Genomic DNA, 18,929 nt, shown 5'->3' with positions numbered 1-18,929 from the left:
TATATCATATAATTTCATATAACATCAACATGTAACATAATTTCCTAAATAGAACTGTCACCAATCTGATATATGGAGATGCCAGAGGCATTTTGAAATATACATGTTGTGCTTGAGGTGAGTTGGAAACATGATAATAATTTGACAATATTGCACGTAATTTAACATCTAAGTTAATATATTGTTAATACATCCCCTCATTTGTGTTACTGATTTTATTTTTTCACGTTTCTGTTTTGTTTTTCTTTTTAAACTGGACACAACATGTGTACCCCATACATAACCCAAAGAATATTAAGTATCTTGCTAAAATCTTGCTTTAAAGCCAAACTGCTAAAGCTGATATATATATGGGCACCACTGCACAACATTTTATACCCAGAGCAAACACACCTTATGGAATCAGAACAGAAGCATTTAATGTTTGATATAAGAAGACATTTAAATTATGTGACATTTAAATAATTTATTTTGCAAACGCATATTTCTTGGCTTGCTTGCACTGCCACTCCCTGATTTTTGGAGTACACAGCTTTGACTACCTTCTTCATGCACAATACCCCATAGTCACAAACCTCCTCTGGGTTGGAATGATGCTAGGGCCTACAGAGGGTCACATTTTTCGATTCATGGAGGCCCAAGACTGCAAATGGGGAGAAGAGGTAGATGAGGTAAGGTAAGTAAGACTACAGTTCGATTGCTAACAGCCAAAGTGAGAAGACTTAATTATTTCTTAGAACTTAAATATATTCAACACCAATCTTTTTCATTGTTTCTAATCTGGATATTTTGTTTACAAGCCAAAAATATTTTCTTTTACCTTGTAGCCTAACTACTGTAGCCTCCTAATATTGGACACTACAGTCAGTGTCTTTTTATTTGCCTGGGATATATTGTTTACATTCAAGACCCAGTTGTATTAAAGAATATCTGTTTTTTAATGTTGTGAATTGCAACAAATATTTGCCTTTTTGGTGCTATAAAACAAATCTGCATGGTGTAGGGGTCTGAACCGCAGCCTCCAGAACACATAGGGGTGAGTGCCTGGTTTCAAATTTGTCCCACTGCTAGCATATCTTCTCCCACCTTTGTTCACTGCAATTTGTGAAAAACAACATAATTGGACTACCCAACTAAGAATAAGAAAATGATTCTGCTAATTTCTTTGGTTGTATAAAATATGCTTTGCGTGTTATTCTTAATTTGGCCCTTAATCTTAAAGGTGATAGGAGCTCACGTTGTCCATGATGCCCCTCTTACACATTTAGCCACACAGAAAATTGGCCAGTGTTACTTCAAAAAGATTCATCCTTTTCATATTTATTGTGTTGAATTAGGTGTTAAATTAACTTTCATTGGTGTTGTTATTAGACCTATTCATCCCAGTGTTCAAATTTTGGTTTTAAAAACAGTGTTAAGTGTCTCAAAGTGTCTGTCCTACTATGAAACATTTAACATGATCAAAACCACAGCCCTCACTGTAATATTCTTGGCATGCTTTTTAGGTCTATTTATTTGAATTGTTTTGACATATATGTTTTTACACATTTTGCGATGGCTTAAAGACTATTTGGAGTATTGTAGAGAACACTATCAATTATAATGGACACTATTTCATTTAAATAACAATAACATAAAATGCAAATACAATGTTCTATTCACAGGTCGGTTATATTTGTTCAGAACACTGACCAGGAAGGAGTTTAAAATAACAGACAGTGTTGTTCATCTGGTAGAAAACAGCAATTTCTTTAGAACAAGTGCTGTTGCTGGTGATAATATTTTTAATGCCAGCATGAAATGTTTTTAATGCCAGCGTGTAATGAAATGTTTGTGACAAACAAAAAAATTTGGATTCTGTTCATAGAGCTGCTACGACATGAAGAACCAGACTTCCTACCTACTCATTCCACTCCAATACACTCTTTAGACCTCAGTTACGCAGTACATTTTTATTAATCTCAAAAGCAAATCTGGCATAATGTCTTGCTCGTCTAAATAAAGCTACTGTAGTGTAAATATGGCATGAGTAGTCCAATCTTCTCTTCAGGTTTGTGTTGTAGACCATGCTGTGTCAAATTTGTGTGGCTTTGACATCGCTTCCACAGATCCTCACGATATGATGCAGAGGGCTCCCAGTTACACCTGAGAGACAAGTTTAGTCTTTGCAAAGATTAAAGTCTGAAATGAATGACTCTGCTGTCCGATTAACCTCAGCTTTGTCCCAGTAAGGTAGAACATTTTCAGGCTTTCCAAGTCAAACAAGGGAGAATCAGAGGTTGGCTCAGGCCAACACAATGAAGATGTGGTCTTGTTGGAAGTGTTTGAATTAGATCCTTCCTGGGGAGCCTCCTTATATTTCTGTGGTCAAGGTGGAGAATTCACCTGCCAAATTCTATCAGTTCTTTGACCTTTGTTGAGCAAAAGATTGTCTAAGAGTGTAAAAGCGGACTCCGATTTATTTGGGTTTTCCTGCCAATGGTCTCTCCCATTTTCAGAATTTCATGGAAGAGCTAATAGCTATCTTGGTGCCTGAACATTACCCAAACTCTGTTATGTTATCTGGAGAGACATATCCCTTGGATCTAGATTCAAAGAATAATGCCCTCAGTGGTCTAGATGCTAAGCTAGCCAGCAACCTGGCTAGACACAACATTCCCCTTCCTTCCAAACCTTATCAGTTTTCTTCTAGATGTCAGTGCAAAAGTCCTCTGAAAATGTCTGGCTATGACTGGCTTTATTCTCCTTATTTGTCAAGGTGCAGTATAGGCATTTGGATAAAGCATGGCACCATAGTGAGACAGGTGCAGCAATTCTCTGCAAACTTCCTGCTTGGTTCTGCACTGGAATCATTGCAGGGAGAGAAGGGAGTGTGAGTTCTGTGCCTGTTTCTTCCAAGGCGACCTGTGGGCCAACTGGTTGACTTCAAAGAAAAATGCCACTCCTCATCGTAACTAAAGCAACATAATTTTGATGTCTTGACGTTTTAATTACAATCTGCGGTGCAGTCTATATATTTAAACATATGTTCCCATTTTAATTTTTGCCGACAGGACCATGTAGTGATATATTTTCCATCCGTCAGTCAGAACACACTTTGGTAAAACACAATTAGAAATTCCAAATTTGATATTCTGATTGGTTATTTTATTTCAACCTGTTTTAGATTCCCTCTGAATTTCATTAAGTGTTTGCACTTATGGCCTTGTCTCACTGCAGCATCTCCTAAAAATCTCAGGGAAATCAAAATGTCTTTCGAAGAACATCTCGCCGAGCCGTTCTGTTTCTTGTCACATTGCTTCCTTAACCACAAAGTACTCACCACCTACACACATGGAGAACGCACTCAATGGCCAACAACCACAATTGAACTTGCAGGCGTCTGTCCAACCACAAGAAGGCAATTCAGCCCTGGTCCAACACTAACCCCATCAATCCCAGACTGTAGAAAGTCAATAGGCACCACCACGAAGCCCCCAGGCATTGTTTGCTGGCCACAATGACACAACTGTTGAATGATAAGTCTTGCCATAGAGATCTGGCATTTACAAATGAGCAGATTAACCAATCTGCAAACTCTATGGGCAAAGATTTGTCAATGTAATATATTGTAAGTACCGTAAACAAAATGGGAAAATGACCAATAAACATTCATGAAACATAAATATGTATACAGTACATCAGATACATAGATAGCTGTTGCTAAAACTGTCAAAATTCTAAATATGCAAGAACATTCTACGCAAGAACATTCATATCCACATGGTGGCTCCATAACGAGCATGTGTTAATATCTGTTGACTAGTGTTGAAATTGGGCATGCCAGTTTAAGTACCGTATATGAGTCCTGCTAATACATGCACGTCTGAGACACCATTGGCACAATATAAAACATGGGTGAATGATGTCATGATCTTGTCAAAGGCATAATTTGAGGGGAGTATTTTTACTTCATCTCTATTGGGAAGCTCAGTTTCTCCTTTCCAGTGAGAAGCCTACAGAAATACTGATTTAAAGATATATAAGAGATATTTTGTTAACGATTTAAAGATTGGTTAAAGATACTTTGTTAATGTTCTGTAGTTCATAGATGTATAACAACAATGTTATGTTATTTGATTATTTGTATACTGAGTTCTTGTGCAATATAAGCTCCAATACAATTATTTACAGGATAACTCACTTTCTAATAAGAAAATACCTATTTTACAGTGGACTTGAACCAAGGTTACAAGGACCCCACAAGCTTACTGGGAAAATGCACATGAACTGGGAAACTTCCTTGATACTCCAGGCAGAGGAAAATGCAACAGGTGGTACAGCAAATGAAAAAGGTTGGGAATGACAAATTTAGGAGATGACTAAGAAATTCAACCGCATTCAAAATGCAACATAACAAACAGGACAACCTTTAAAACATTCAACACTTCAGGCATTACCATTTAGTATTATGGGATTTTGGAATCGCATACTGTATAGCAGTACCTTTAATTACATTTGGGTTCTGACCGCCTCATGATCTACATTTTTGCATTGCTTCCCAAACGTTCTTTTTCAGAGCGACTTCGACAGAAAAAATCAGCACCTTTTTCTTTACCACAGGGACTCACACTAAAAACCTTTCAGTTAATGGTCCTACACTCTTACCACCAGGCTATATGCAGCCCTATAGCTTTCATGTATCTCAGATATACATGCCCATATGACCTTCCCTGTGGGCCTCCCTCGCCGTGTGTGGCCGGGGTCATGGCTTACTGCTTATATGTCGTCAGGGGATCCTGCTATTTCTGCTGAGGACAAAAGCACTGGGTGGGTCTGGGCACGGTGTGAGTGTGTGTGGGCCGTAGAGGTCACAAAGGTCTCTTTATCATCTCCAAACTTTAGCAAATGTAAGTGCCTTGGCCGGTCATGAACAGTTGAACTTGAACATGATATGCCAGGACAACACATCAGAAAAGCCTGGAATAAAGACCGTGCCAGGGTTCCTGAGCTCTTCTGCTCCCCTACCAAAGAAACAGTCAACACGGTTCTGTCACTGAGGTCCCCATGGTTTTGGTGTACGGGTTGAACTGGGGGTTGACATGTAGTCAGGATGTCAAATGTAGCAATGGAAAGACCGTTTGCAGCTGTCCCACACATATTCAAAGCGCGATGTCTCCCCACTGCATTGGAATCACTCACCGGCACCGTTTTGCTGCATACGTAAATTAAATGAAATGAGAAAGGCATTCTTGACAGCTGTGGACTTGTGAACCCCGGGTGACCCCGGGTCTTGGGAAGGTGGTGGTGCCTTACTGCTGGTGGATTGGATAAACCACGATCATGGGATTTTTGGTAGGCTGCCTTCATCCACATTGATGTCATTGTGTTTTTCACTATTTACTGCATGCAAATATTTGGTGTGTTCGTGCTTGTGTGAAATTCTGCTGATTCGACCAGTTTGTGCAAAGTGGGATATGGGTGTGCTTCGTTGTACAGAAATAAACCATCCTCTTAATTGAAACTAAACTGTGACAATCTCCCTAAACGGGCGGTTCCACACATTACACTAAACGTCAGATCACTCAAGTTAATAACAATAATCACCATCAAGCGGCTTTGCTATTCGCCACCGCTAAAGCCACTGGGATTTAGACTACAGCATCCCCATGCTCCCTCTCACTGCTAGGCTGCAATTAAAACCAGCCAGACACCTCCAATCCTGATAAGCCAGGCAGTCCTCCATAGCATCGATCCATTAGAACTTATCATCACCCATCTTCCAGGCTTTGCCTTGTCTGTCACATGTATACAGTCTTTGGAGTTTCCCTTGAATCCGCCTGATAATTGCTCTGTTTGAAAGGCCTGAGTCTGTCCAACTTGAGCATCCATTATTCTAATCTTGAGATGGGAAATTGCTTGTAATTTTGTCTGATGTCCCATCACTTCATTCATCGACATTTGCCTAGGCGTCTTTTTCACAAGGCGTACATGTTGTTAATAAGGCCCATTATCACAGCAAATGGAGAAAGGGAAAGTGGGGTATATATACTGAACAAAAGTATAAACGCAACAATTTTGTTTTTGCCCACATTTATCATGAGCTGAACTCAAAGATGTACAGAAAAAGCCTATTCCTCTCAAATATTGTTCACAAATCTGTCTAAAACTGTGTTAGTGAGCACTTCTCCTTTGCCGAGGTAATCCATCCACCTCACAGGTGTGGCATATCAATATGCTGATTAGACAGCATGATTATTGCACAGGGTGGCCACTATAAAGGGCCACTCTAAAATGTGCAGTTTCACCTTATTGGGGGGGTCCGAAAACCAGTCAGTATCTTGTGTGACCACCATTTGCCTCACGCAGTGCAACACATCTCCTTCGCATAGAGTTGATCAGGTTGTTGATTGTGGCCTGTGGAATGTTGGTCCACTCCTATTCAATAGTTGTGCGAAGTTGCTGGATATTGGCAGGACCTGGAACACTCTGTCGTATACACCGATCCAGAGCCTCTCAAACATGCTCAATGGGTGACATGTCTTGTGAGTATGCTGGCCATGCAAGAACTGGGTTGTTTTCAGCTTCCAGGAATTGTGTACAGATCCTTGCAACATGGGGCCGTGCATTATCATGCTGCAACATGAGGTGATGGACGTGGATGAATGGAACAACAATGGGCCTCAGGATCTCGTCACGGTATCTCTGTGCATTCAAAATTCCATCAATAAAATGCACCTGTGTTTGTTGTCCATAACACACACCTGCCAAAACTATAACCCCACCGCCACCATGGCCCACTCAATCCACAACGTTGACATCAGCAAACCGCTCACACACACGACGCCATATTGTCTGCCATCTGTCCTGTACAGTGAAAACCGTGATTTATTGAATGTGACCAATTGCCCACTCAAGTCGGTTACGACGACAAACTGCAGTCAGGTTGAGACCCCGATGAGGACAACAAGCATACAGATGAGCTTTCTGACAGTTTGTGCAGAAATTCTTTGGTAATGCAAACCGATTGTTGCAGCAGCTGTCCGGGTGGCTGGTCTCAGACGATCTTGGAGATGAAGATGCTGTATGTGGAGGTCCTGGGCTGGTGTGGTTACACCTGGTCTGCGGTTGTGAGGCCGGTTGGATGTACTGCCAAATTCTCTGAAACACCTTTGGTGATGGCGTATGGTAGAGAAATTAACATTAAATTCACGGGCAACAGCTCTGGTGGACATTCCTGCAGTCAGCATGTCAACTGCACGCTCCCTCAAAACTTGCAACATCTGTGGCATTGTGCTGTGATGGAACTGCAAATTTTAGAGTGGCCTTTTATTGTGGCCAGCCTAAGGCACACCTGTGCAATAATCATGCTGTCTAATCAGCATCTTGATATGCCACACCTGTGAGGTGTATGGATTATCTCAGCAAAGGATAAGTGCTCACTAAAATAGATTTAGACAGATTTGTGAACAATATTTGAGAGAAATTGGCCTTTTGTGTACATTGAGAAAGTCTTAGATCTGAGTTCAGCTCATGATAAATGGGGGCAAAAACAAAAGGGTTGCGTTTATAATTTTGTTCACAATATATATATATAAAGATTTCATGCATGGCAAAGAAATGTAAATTTAGTAGTTCTCTTCATCTTGTTGAAAGAAAGGTTGAATATAATGTTCTTAAGCTCTTTCTCTTTTCACTTTTTCTGAAAGGCACCTAAACTTAAGTCTATGCACAGTATGTCTATGACAATGGCTTAGGTAAAGGTGTTATGGGTAACGGTGAATCAACAGCAGACGAGTTTTATCTTTTTGTATTATGTTTTTGTTATATTATGTTTTTCATGATGTACGTAAAGGATAGATACGGATAAAACTCCATCACTGCTAAATAAAAACAAAAAATCTTAATTAAGAAAAAGGATAAAAACGTCGTTAACATATATTCCTTCATCTTAAACGTATATTGTTGTGTTTAAACACATTTCGTATACATATTAACCATTTTGCATCTTACATTTCGCAAATTCCCTTTTCAAAAGCCTAGGATCTCAATTAAACTCGACTAGACTTGTTTTCTGGACTTAATCGAAAAGCAATTTGTGATGCAAGAAAAAGGTTATACTTACTTTTTTCCTTCTAAAACGCAAACATTCTGTCTTCAATCAATGCTCAACACGCAGTTTCCACCATATTGAACATCACGTTGCTCTAGTGGATACTGTTTAAAGTAATATAAATAGCTTGTTCACATGTTTAAACAGTTTGAATGCCAGAATGTGCAAATCTGTGCGAAGTACTATTAATCAGTCACTGCTTGGTGATCGAATGGGCCTAATACACTCATTTATCATTTTATGATGACAACAGACAGTTTTCTTCCTCGATTTACTCAGAGAATTTTGGGGGAAATGCTGTTAGGAATTTGGCAGTGCCCGTTCCCCTTTACACACGACGTGTTATTTCGATTTTTTTAAGTCAACGACGCAAATAAGTTAGGAAATCCCTAATTTCGGTGTATAGTGTTTGCGACGTCCCTGCAAAATACAAAACACAGTGCTCTTAAAAGTATGAAAACATAAATATTCATAAGAATGTGGCTATTGCAATACAATTACCAGTCTGTTTTCTCATAGACACAGCAACATGTGCAGTCCTAGTTGGAAATGTTTTATTTACCCGTTCCATAATGACTGTTAAAGTCAATGAAAAAAAAAACATGTAGCCGAACTACTGAACACCTGTGTCGAGCTGTGACAAATGTTCCATGTCACTTCAGTAGGACTAGTTTTCTCCTCTCGTGGACATTCGCAATTTTTTCCACTTATGGGGGGGTTAGGCAGACTTTGGTAGTTGGTAATTATCCCGGACGAATAAAAGCTTTCAAAACTTTTATATTTTTCACTAGCCCAGATGTGCTCACTCTTCCTAATCTTCTGAGAGCATAAGGGCTTTGACCTCGATTCTAAAGGGTATAGTTCGCATTCGAATTGCCTTTCAAGCAAAACAAGCAGCCTCTGTACATCAAAAAGCCACACAATTAAGTTTAAACACGAGTATTTTTTTGGGTCTTGAAGATTCGAATAGGTCATGAAAGACATTTTTTTGTTTAGATTTAAGGTTTATGGCATGAGTATAGTCATATGCATTGAATAATATACATTTTTATAACAATATAGCAAAAATCTTAATTCCAAAAATGTATTGCTTCCAATAATGTAAAATTACAAAAACTATCGTCCTGAGACTCTAGGTCCAATGATATGCCCAGAGATTTTCATAAATAACATGCGTAAAGAGACATTAATATTAATCGTTTGCAATGGGTATTTGTTTTTTATACTAGCCCAGTTTATTCTTCCAGTTGTTAATAAACAGAACCTTCAGCACCGCCTGACTGAGGGAAAACAACATGTGGCTACCATGGTTAACCATTTTCTTACAACAAATTCTCTTGTGGTCTTTCTCGGTCACATTTACAGCGTCATTGCGTTTTGGCCGAAAGTATATTCATTTGAAATGGAACGCTGCTTTTGCCTGGCAGCATTTTATTGCAGAGGCAGTTGGTGTACGCGTTGCATTCGACCGAAATGGCATCAACTTTAATGTGGAACCTTTTGTTGCACACACACACACACACAGATGATGCATGCACTACACTTTGTCCAGTGACGCTGTAGGTGTGCTAGAGGCATGATTAGTCCGTTAAAAAAAACATTAAAGGAAATTGTTAAAAAAGAATATGTTTCGCACGCGGTGTCCTGTCACTACTAAAAAGTAGGTTTCTGTGGTAATGCTTCATTCCTGCCTCTTTTCGTAACTGCGCTAAATGCGAGTGCTAGTCTAGTTGGCAAATTGTAACCTAGTCCGGGAAATGTACCTAGCCAAGAGCTGACAAACAAGATCTATAAAATATGTAGAAGTCGTGATTAGAATTACAAAGAGACTATACCAAACGAGTTAAGTAACTTACCTTAGTGAAATGCTTTGCAAATGGCTACGTGAAAACTACTTGGACACCATGGTCCCCAGCACCTACCCCATTTTTCCGCACAATAGCCTAAAGTCACTGGCCCCCTACTCGCAGGATGGAGTTCATTACGTGGAAGCATTTAACCGTCGGAATTTCTGACCTGGTTACATTTACATTGAACTACGCATCAGGTTCTATGCATGTTTTTATAATTTACAGTGGTGGTTAATATTTGGAGGACTCCCCCTCAATGTGTGGGCGTGTTGAATATGAGTTATTGTGGATAACGACTGGGACACGTTCATGAAAATTTAACTTGGGTCGAGACTTGGAGATGTCCTGCTTACGAAATGATTCGTCCGTCATAATGTTCTCCTGATCTGGAACAGATTTTGTCAGCATTTTAACATGACCTTGTCTGTTAACACTTATCACAATCAGATCAAACTGAGTTTTTTGATCGTCTACACCTGTCTAAAAGTATGAGCACAATCAGAATGCATGAGAAAGGGCTTTTAGAGAATACGGTATACACGGGTCTAGTCAAGGGGCGTTCTGGCCGCAGCAATCCCAGTTCGAATCCCCGTCAGGGCATTCCGAATACAGTGTAGGCTACTGTACAAAGCCAACAGCAAAGTGCTTCGTCTGCACGAAGATTAAATAAATAGCACTCCAGTATTACCCCCGGTTGGATTACAGACGATTTATATAAAGTGATAAACTCGACATTTGACCGAGTAGGCCTAGAGATCAAAATGCATTTGACACATTTTATAGGCCTACAGGTTTACGTTTTCGCATGCAGATTTCATTTGAGGTTAATTGCATCCAGGCAGTGTCAAACAAATGACTTTTAAATGATCAAAAAAGATCAATACTTTCACAATAATTGACACTTCCTCACAGTTCTGCAATTTATTTACATAAATTCATATTTTCTTAGACAAGAGAATACAAACATAAACTAGGGCAATCCGGTTAATCACATTAATTATTTCACATATTTAGCTACTTTTCTCCAGCTGCACCATACAATTTTGCCACCTGCCTGCACACTTCTCAACAACGCAGTTCCAAACTAAAGAACAGGCTTAAGGTGAACACATAAAAAATAACCCTGGGCCTGTAGCCTATAAGACATCATCATAAAAACATACATTACAATAAAATAAAATATTTAGACTAAATTTAAAATACGCTGACACAGTTCAAACGTTATAGGTGAATGCGGTTGAGTGTGGCAGCCTTTAGGCCCTTAAGAAGTTCGATATTGCCGGGTGCGCCTTTACAACGCTGTCTGGTCAATGTGTTGGAATCGTCCACTCACATCATCTGAGGTCTGGACATAGCATCCTGGTAATGGTTTGGGTACCAGTGTCCAAAATTGTTCATGTAATTGTTAGGGTGCATATGGGTCCCTTTGTTTGCCATGGACACTTCCCAAAGTTGTGGCATTCCAGGTGAACAAGGAGAGATAGATGACGTACTATGGACATGCTCCCCCTCCGGTCCGCTGCCATGCTTCATGATCTTTTTATATTTCGAGCGCTTGTTTTGAAACCATATTTTCACCTAAAAAGATAAAAACAGAGGTTTATTACATGTCAAAATATGACGGGAACCCCCCGACCACAAACACAATTTGTCCTCTACACAATAGAAATTATGTAGGCTATTCTTAAATTGTATCCATACTCACATTTTATAACTTTAAAACTGAATAAAAAATGTATCCATAAATGTCTCGTTTACAATATTGCATTCGTTCTTGAAACTGATATTTGGAATTAATTTCTTCGAATTTCTTTGCACTCCATGGATCCAAAACGACATTCTTTTTCAGCTGAATGGATAAGCAACTCTTTAATAGTTAATGAAATGCTATCTCCCCCATTGTTTCACATTTTATGTGGCCAATGATGCATGATTCTGACAACGGTCCCATGCTAAATATATAAAAACTGCACTTGAGGAGCTCCAATAACAATGTAGCTAAACAATGGAGTTGCTTATATTATGTATTATGCTTACTTAAAATAGTGTTTTGATAGATTTTGCAATGATATATAATATTCATAAATGCCACATAGCTCGAGATGATTAACAAGTAAACAGGCCAAAAAATCAGACCAAGGATTTGCAGTGCAGGGATTTTTGCGAGTGTTTCATGTCTGAGGGGCAACTTAAGTCTGACAACTTCTCTGTCCTTTCATAACTAAATACATATATCATTGAATTTAGATCCAGAAATAAAATGTGCAGCCTGTAAAATATAATAACAATTTATTGAGCAAAACAACTTTTAAAGGCTTGAAGATGAGAGACAGATGTGCTTGGTGAGATGTTGGCGCTAAACAATCACCACCTGTTTGTTCCATTATCTTTACAGATTCAAAGGGAATGGCTGCCATACTTTCTGGCTAGATTCCATAATATCACATGAATTAATAATGCAAAAAATACTTTGCCCCCCTCTCTGTGTGAATCTGAGCATGTCTATGCACGTATGCCCATCTACGCCCATTGCCAAACAACTGTAGACCCATTTTCCCCATTGTAGACCAATTTCAGGAGCAATATCAGAGTTTTACAGACACGTATTTGCAGTAATATAAGAGTCATTCCTCAAAATGAGTTGTTGTTTGATGCGCATTGATATTTAATTAAAGCATGTTTTATTACATTAGGTGTATTAACCAAGATTGAACAACTCAAGAAATTCAATTTTATATTAATTAAATCTATCTTTGAAAATCAATGAAGATCAATACTTCATGTGATTAATTTGTCTGCCCCTCAATTAAAATGTGACGCTTGTTATGTTTCATGTTGACCCTATCCCTTTTAATATTTTTTTTTCAATAAACAATCCATTGTAAAATACTAGATTAAGAAATCTGAGCGGGTCAAGCATAGCATGTCAAGAGTGTTAACCATAGCTCCAGAGCCTAGATATATATTTTGAAGTTTGCTGTTGTTCATTTACATGTGCTCTATGTGCACAAATAAAATACAAAGTCTTTATCAAACCTTACAGTGGAATGTCCCTTAACAACCGTTTAGATTGGTGGAACTTGAAGGAAACAGTATTTAGATCGACAACACATGGTGATATAAGAAGGCAACATGCATTTCTACATTTAGATATGTTTTTGCAGTAGTTTGGTGTTATTTGGAGTAAATGCAAATCTTCAAATCTATGGGGCAAGAGCAACAAAATACGTTTTCTTTGCAAACATCCGCTAACTTCAGCCACCACAAGCAAAAGGTCCATTAAAGCCTGTAAAAAATATGAAAGCCCCTTGAAATGACCTAAAATCAACCGCTTATTTGTTTTGATGTTACTTTGATTTGTCACTAATTACGTCCATTTAAACTTTACATTAGTCAGTTACCTGATGTTCTTAGAGGAATGCACTGTTATTGCAGCTATTGGTCTAGAGCACTTGCCCAGTAACTGAAAGGTTGCTAGATCAAATCCCTGAGCTGGCGAAGTTTAGCTCTTGAGCAAGACAGTTAACCCCAATACAGTAACTCTGTAAGTATCTCTGATTGACAAATAAATGAAATTAATTAATGATAGCTAGGAAGGTATTTCACACAACTCAGTCATAAAAAGAGAATTAGAAAATATATTTGTTTACTCAATACAGTATATGAGATTATTGAAACTCCGACATATCATTTGCCGCAAGGAACATTTAATCTTTATAGGTGGACAAAATTGAATTTAGTAGCATTCATGTTGCTTAAAAATTACATCTAGAATAATATTATAAAATAAATTATGTTCAATATTTTAGAAAATTCCCTTGTCCTGTTTTAGTACTTTTAATTTCAAACAATCCTAACAGTATATTAAAGTTTTAAAAACTGGTAATAATTCATATGAACTGGAAAATATTGTGTGTTAATTTGAAAAAGTAAACAATATTACTCTCAAAACTTTGATTCCTGAATAATGCTTAAATACTTTGCAAAGATTTTCTTAAAAACACCTTATTTGTCAACGGTTGTATAGGAATCAGGAATGAGCAGTGTCAACTATACAATAACAACCCCTTTTTTCTGTCCTAATTATATGTAGGCCTAACGCAACAATGCCAGTCATGTCATCACCAAAAACATCAACTAATTTTTGTGAAAACACCATTCTGCAAGAAAGTGGCAAAATAGTGCTAAAAATAGTTCTAGAAAGAGTGCTAAAAATAGTGCTAAAAAGGTTGTTTAATTGGGGATTTTCAAATTGTATAATTGTCCGTATTTTATAAATGTGTAAAATCACAGGGAAGCATGCATGGGTAGGAACTCTGTTGTCCTACCATCAAGAGAAACTGTTTACTCCATTGGTGTGCCACGATAGAGAAGAGTTTAGACTGGACTGAGCTGAAACCGCCCTCCTGTTGGATGGGAATCCAAAAAGACCAGAGGTGGCAAAACAAAATGCTCAGTAGGGAAGCAGAGTTTGAGCATGGTCTGAATGTAGGGAGGTAAATGTAAAAACACAATTATTTTTAGCTAGAAGTGGCTTAAGTTAGCTAAATGTTGTAATGACTGTTTAAAGAAAACTGAACCATGGATTACAGTTTTTCTTGGACCATAGATTATTTTCAGAATGAAGAACCATCTAACATGTACAAATTTGAAATTATCCTGTAATTACATTTTCAACAGTATACCTAACTACTGGAACTACACACTACCTTTTAATAAAAAAAGGAATGAAAATCCAGGTTAAGTTAGCAAGTTTCCTTTTGTTCCCCACAGCAGGACTGCCTTGTTCACACTTGATACCTTCTGTTAAGAGTTCTGAGGAATCTCCCTCTGCAGTATATCGAGGGAGATATGTATACTATGTAAATCCAAACTAATAAGTGAATATATATTATATATATTATATACATTTTATATATATATATATATATATATATATATATATATATATATATATATATATATATTAGCTTGGAAGAAGTGAAATACTTATCACATATCTATATTTTCCTAAAGGTTAGCATAACTTCGTGCAAAGTTTACAAAGTGAAGTAATTGATAGCTTGATGAACAATTTTCAGAGTACATTCAGAGTACATGAGCTTATTTTGTAGTACCCTCTGTAAAAATGGAGCTACTTCAAAGCGGTTTTATTTGGAACCAAAATGGTTTCTTCAGCCATAGCACATTTATTCTAAGTAACTTCTCCAACACTATTATCTTTTTGATACTCTGTTATAGGACAATTTGGACATGCAATATTGCTGTTGAGCTATGTTTTCTTTAAATCACAGAGAAGGTTTTGGCCACAATGGTAATATAAGACTAAGGATACATGTAGAGAATTAAGCTGCATTAAGAGATTGGCTTAACAAAGCTCTCCAATTAGCCTTTTCATTTGGTCTTGAGCAGTGCAGAAAGCCGCAATAAACCCCCATCCCCATTCAACCAAGGAGGAAGGTTGTTTTGTTTTGCCTCATTCAACCACAAACATTTAGGGGATAGTTGGAGTTCTGTTATGCAAAGCCTACTGACAGTTAAGTCAATAGGCTATTCATTCGTTTTGTGCATACATTTTCATAACTGTATAGTCTCAGACATTATTTGAGGTATGTGACCTTTGAATCTTTAATTTGATTTGAAGCCAATTTGATCAATTGTATAGGTTCGATGGATATTCCAAAGATTAATGGTTGTAACTAGCATTTCTGTTCTTAAATAAATAATTAAGTTAAATAATATGACTAGACCTACTTAAAATGTATAATATGGAATAAAAAATGTATAGAAATGTATTATCATTTAGTAAACGGCCTAAAGAAAAAATATAGTTTCTATCAAGGTCAAGGATAATGAAACCCACCTGCGTTTGGGTCAGCCCTAATTTTGCCGCCAAATCCGCGCGCTCGGGTAAAGCTAGGTACTGAGTCTGCTGAAACCTCTGGTGAAGAGCCTGTAGCTGAAGACTGGAGTAGATGGTCCGAGGTTTTCGTATTTTCTTTCCTTTACCGTTCAGCCGAATTTCCCCGTTCTCAATTACCGTAGACTTCTCATGGTCTGTATTATGGACAAAAAAGAGAATTTCATTGGAGTTGCATTGCATTTCAACAAACACGTCGACTCCTTCGACTGAATAAAAATAATTACAAGAACAAAAAAGAAACAACTAAAATATTAATAATAAATAAATACAAATCGGAAAAAACAAATAATCAAGACAAATAGCCTATACTTACACGAAGACAACTTTAGGGCAGGAGGAATAGGCCTATAGCCTTCTACTTGAAGTCGAATTGCAAACGCGTTTGAACTTCCTTTCTACTTTGATGGATGGCCTAATAGATGACCTCGGAGGCTATTATCATAAAATTACATACAGGCTAGCCCAGGCAAATTTCAAACATGTCTTCCAACCACTCGGGTGAAGACCGATATTGACATCCTACGGACTCATATCTTTATGGGCTGAAATAGTTGTTTTGCGGATAGACCACCAATTTCATTAGAAGGCCCGTAGCCTATCTAGGTAAAATATAAAGGTCTCATTTTAGGCCTATTATTGTTCTATGAACACAGTTCGCCGCTTACTCTTTTTGAGGGAATCGTATCTGGACAACCTCGACCCTCTTATCTTAAAAACCCACAGCCTGGAATTAAAGGGTGTCCTATACAAACGTCACTATTTGACATATTGGGCCTAGGGGATATAATGGTACATTTGAACAGTGTACATACATACACAAAATGCGTCCTTAATTGTTAAATAAAGACCAACCGCATACTGCTGGGCATATATTAAAGGGTTTAAATATGCTGAAATCGTTAGTGGACTAATAATGGGACCGTTTCTGGGGTTTAGTTAACTTTATTAGAATCCTCATTAGCCAAGGTTGCGCATGAAGCAGCTACTCTTCCGGCAGCGCATAAGGGTGCCAAGCCCACTGAAAACAATGGTTAGTAAAATGATTGACACCATATGTGGGTTCTTTATGGAAGATGAGTAATGAATACAACTAAAAATACCCTTTAATGTCAGAAAACGACTGTATTGTTTGTAAATAGCTTTTGAATGTAGGCCTTTTGGCTACTCCCATTTTGCAGAACTTATATAAAAAGCAGGCTAAAAAAATAAGATGTTGGCCCAGAAACTCGTAGCTGGTTCCTACATCTAAGATATAGGTCTACCGTTGCTCAAAAGAAGTGTCTAATACATTTAGACTCCAAGGCCTACATCTGAGAAAATGCAATAATGGAAGTGTAATACATTTGAATGCAGTTTTCTGTAATCTCTTCGATCGTTCCCTCCTCTCTACAATACATTACATGTTGCTATAGCGCGTAGACATTTGCACACTGACATTTAAATACAGCAACATTTTATTGATTGTACACATTATATGATAGGCCTAGAGCTATGAACAAAAAAAGGTGTTGATACTACACGTACCTGTCTCTAATCTGGAGCGCACCAAACTGTTGCTGTGATTATTGTGCTGGTAGGGCATGTAAGCACTCGGCGGAGTGTTTACTGCGCTGGGATAGGTGTAGCCCAGTGAGCGACCATAGGAGGAACCGCTGGTGAAGGGACTACCGTGTTGAGAGTGTCCGGCAGAATGTAAGCCATTGACGGGGTAGATGTGAGATAGTCCTTGTGAATGCTGTTGGTGCGCAGGGTGCCCGTGACCAAATTCAAAAAATGCCGATTTGGAGGGGTCTGAACCATTCAAACTATCAGGCATGAAACCCATAGACATCATTAGCTAATAACCTACAGAAGTCCATAAAACCGTCGGTCTAAACGGGGATGCATTTAGCAGTGTCGGATAGCACGGAAAAGTTTAACTGAATCCACCATCAAGTGAATGGAAGTGGCATATAAAAACCGTATTCCAAACGACGGAGTATATCCAGTGTTCTGTGAGACAAAATTAAAACAAAATGAAAAGCATTTGTTCTTTAAATCATTGGCAAACCTCAATATTTCAAGACACCTCTTGCACGCAGACCTGGTGCGCCTCAAACTCAGTGACTTTCATCAGCGTGTGCTCCGATTGGTTTCAAGTACCTGATGTCACTCGACCCCGAGGGAAAGACCGTAAGTTCATTAACATAATGTTATTGAATGCACTTCTTCAGCCACTGATGTTATGTCACTCAAACGATTCATCAAACCATATTTAATTCTTGACTTTATTGAAATAACATTACTTTTTTTTTTTTTTTAAACAGAGGGTCCTAATGAATGATCTATTTAGTAGGGTCTACTAAATGAATTCAGGCTCTTTGCTTCTTAAACGTCAGTGGATAACGCAATTTATTAATAATTCGATTTAAACATGTTTCGTATTAATAAATAAGCATACAGTATTGCACATCAATTAGGTATACAATGATGCCCATAGTGGAAATCATTGTATTAGCCAATAATGAACTCTAATTGCATTGGCTTGAAGCAAGTAATAAAAAAATGTGATCCTTCGTTCTAACAAATGCGATCAACCCACCTGTGTTAAGGTAAAATGAGGAACAGGTCTGTAGGAATATCACTATCATTATTTATTAAAGCAAGACAGGCTCGTCCAAAATATGTATATTATAGTTGTAACCATATTTAGGCAAAACTAATTATTTACATTTGCTTTGTTCACAAAAGCGGGAGGAAAATAAAATAATATCTTCGGGTCTAATACATAATCTAAGAATCACAGTATTAAGGTTTGAACAATCACTTGTTGCCTATACATTCAGTGCATTAAGGCTACATTGAATCGAAAACGTTGTACTGTCAAACTATGCAATTAAAATTGTATAAAGATGTTTGGCCTATACAGACGTATAAAAAACAGTCTAGTTGCATTCACAACTTCAAACGTTATCCAAATGCAGTAACTCATTTGTTAATTTGCAATTAGAATAGCCAAATAGAAAGTTTTTTCCCCCACAATATTACTGACTGTCTTATCGTACGCTCTTCTCAAGTTTCTAAT

The 18,929-nt window shown here is 37.9% G+C and overlaps 1 protein-coding gene across 2 annotated transcripts; it reads right to left on the bottom strand.

The window, feature by feature from the left end:
* Positions 1–10,859: 10,859 nt before the first annotated feature.
* dlx4b (distal-less homeobox 4b) lies at positions 10,860–17,966 on the bottom strand. Of its 2 annotated transcripts, XM_010894490.3 has the most exons (4): positions 17,390–17,966; positions 15,806–15,999; positions 14,271–14,424; positions 11,439–11,520 (listed from the first exon to the last, which is right to left on the bottom strand). In XM_010894490.3, the coding sequence occupies exons 1-3, from the start codon at positions 17,697–17,699 to the stop codon at positions 14,320–14,322; spliced, it is 609 nt and encodes a 202-aa protein (XP_010892792.2). In that variant the 5' UTR covers positions 17,700–17,966; the 3' UTR covers positions 11,439–11,520; positions 14,271–14,319. The 2 variants fall into 2 exon arrangements, with proteins under 2 accessions (XP_010892791.2, XP_010892792.2); XM_010894489.3 differs by lacking the exon at positions 14,271–14,424 and having other exon boundaries at positions 10,860–11,520.
* Positions 17,967–18,929: the final 963 nt, after the last annotated feature.

Source organism: Esox lucius, chromosome 5 (genome assembly GCF_011004845.1).
Source record: "Esox lucius isolate fEsoLuc1 chromosome 5, fEsoLuc1.pri, whole genome shotgun sequence".
Classification (NCBI taxonomy): Eukaryota; Metazoa; Chordata; class Actinopteri; order Esociformes; family Esocidae; genus Esox; species Esox lucius.
This window is presented reverse-complemented; position numbering and strand designations above follow the sequence as displayed.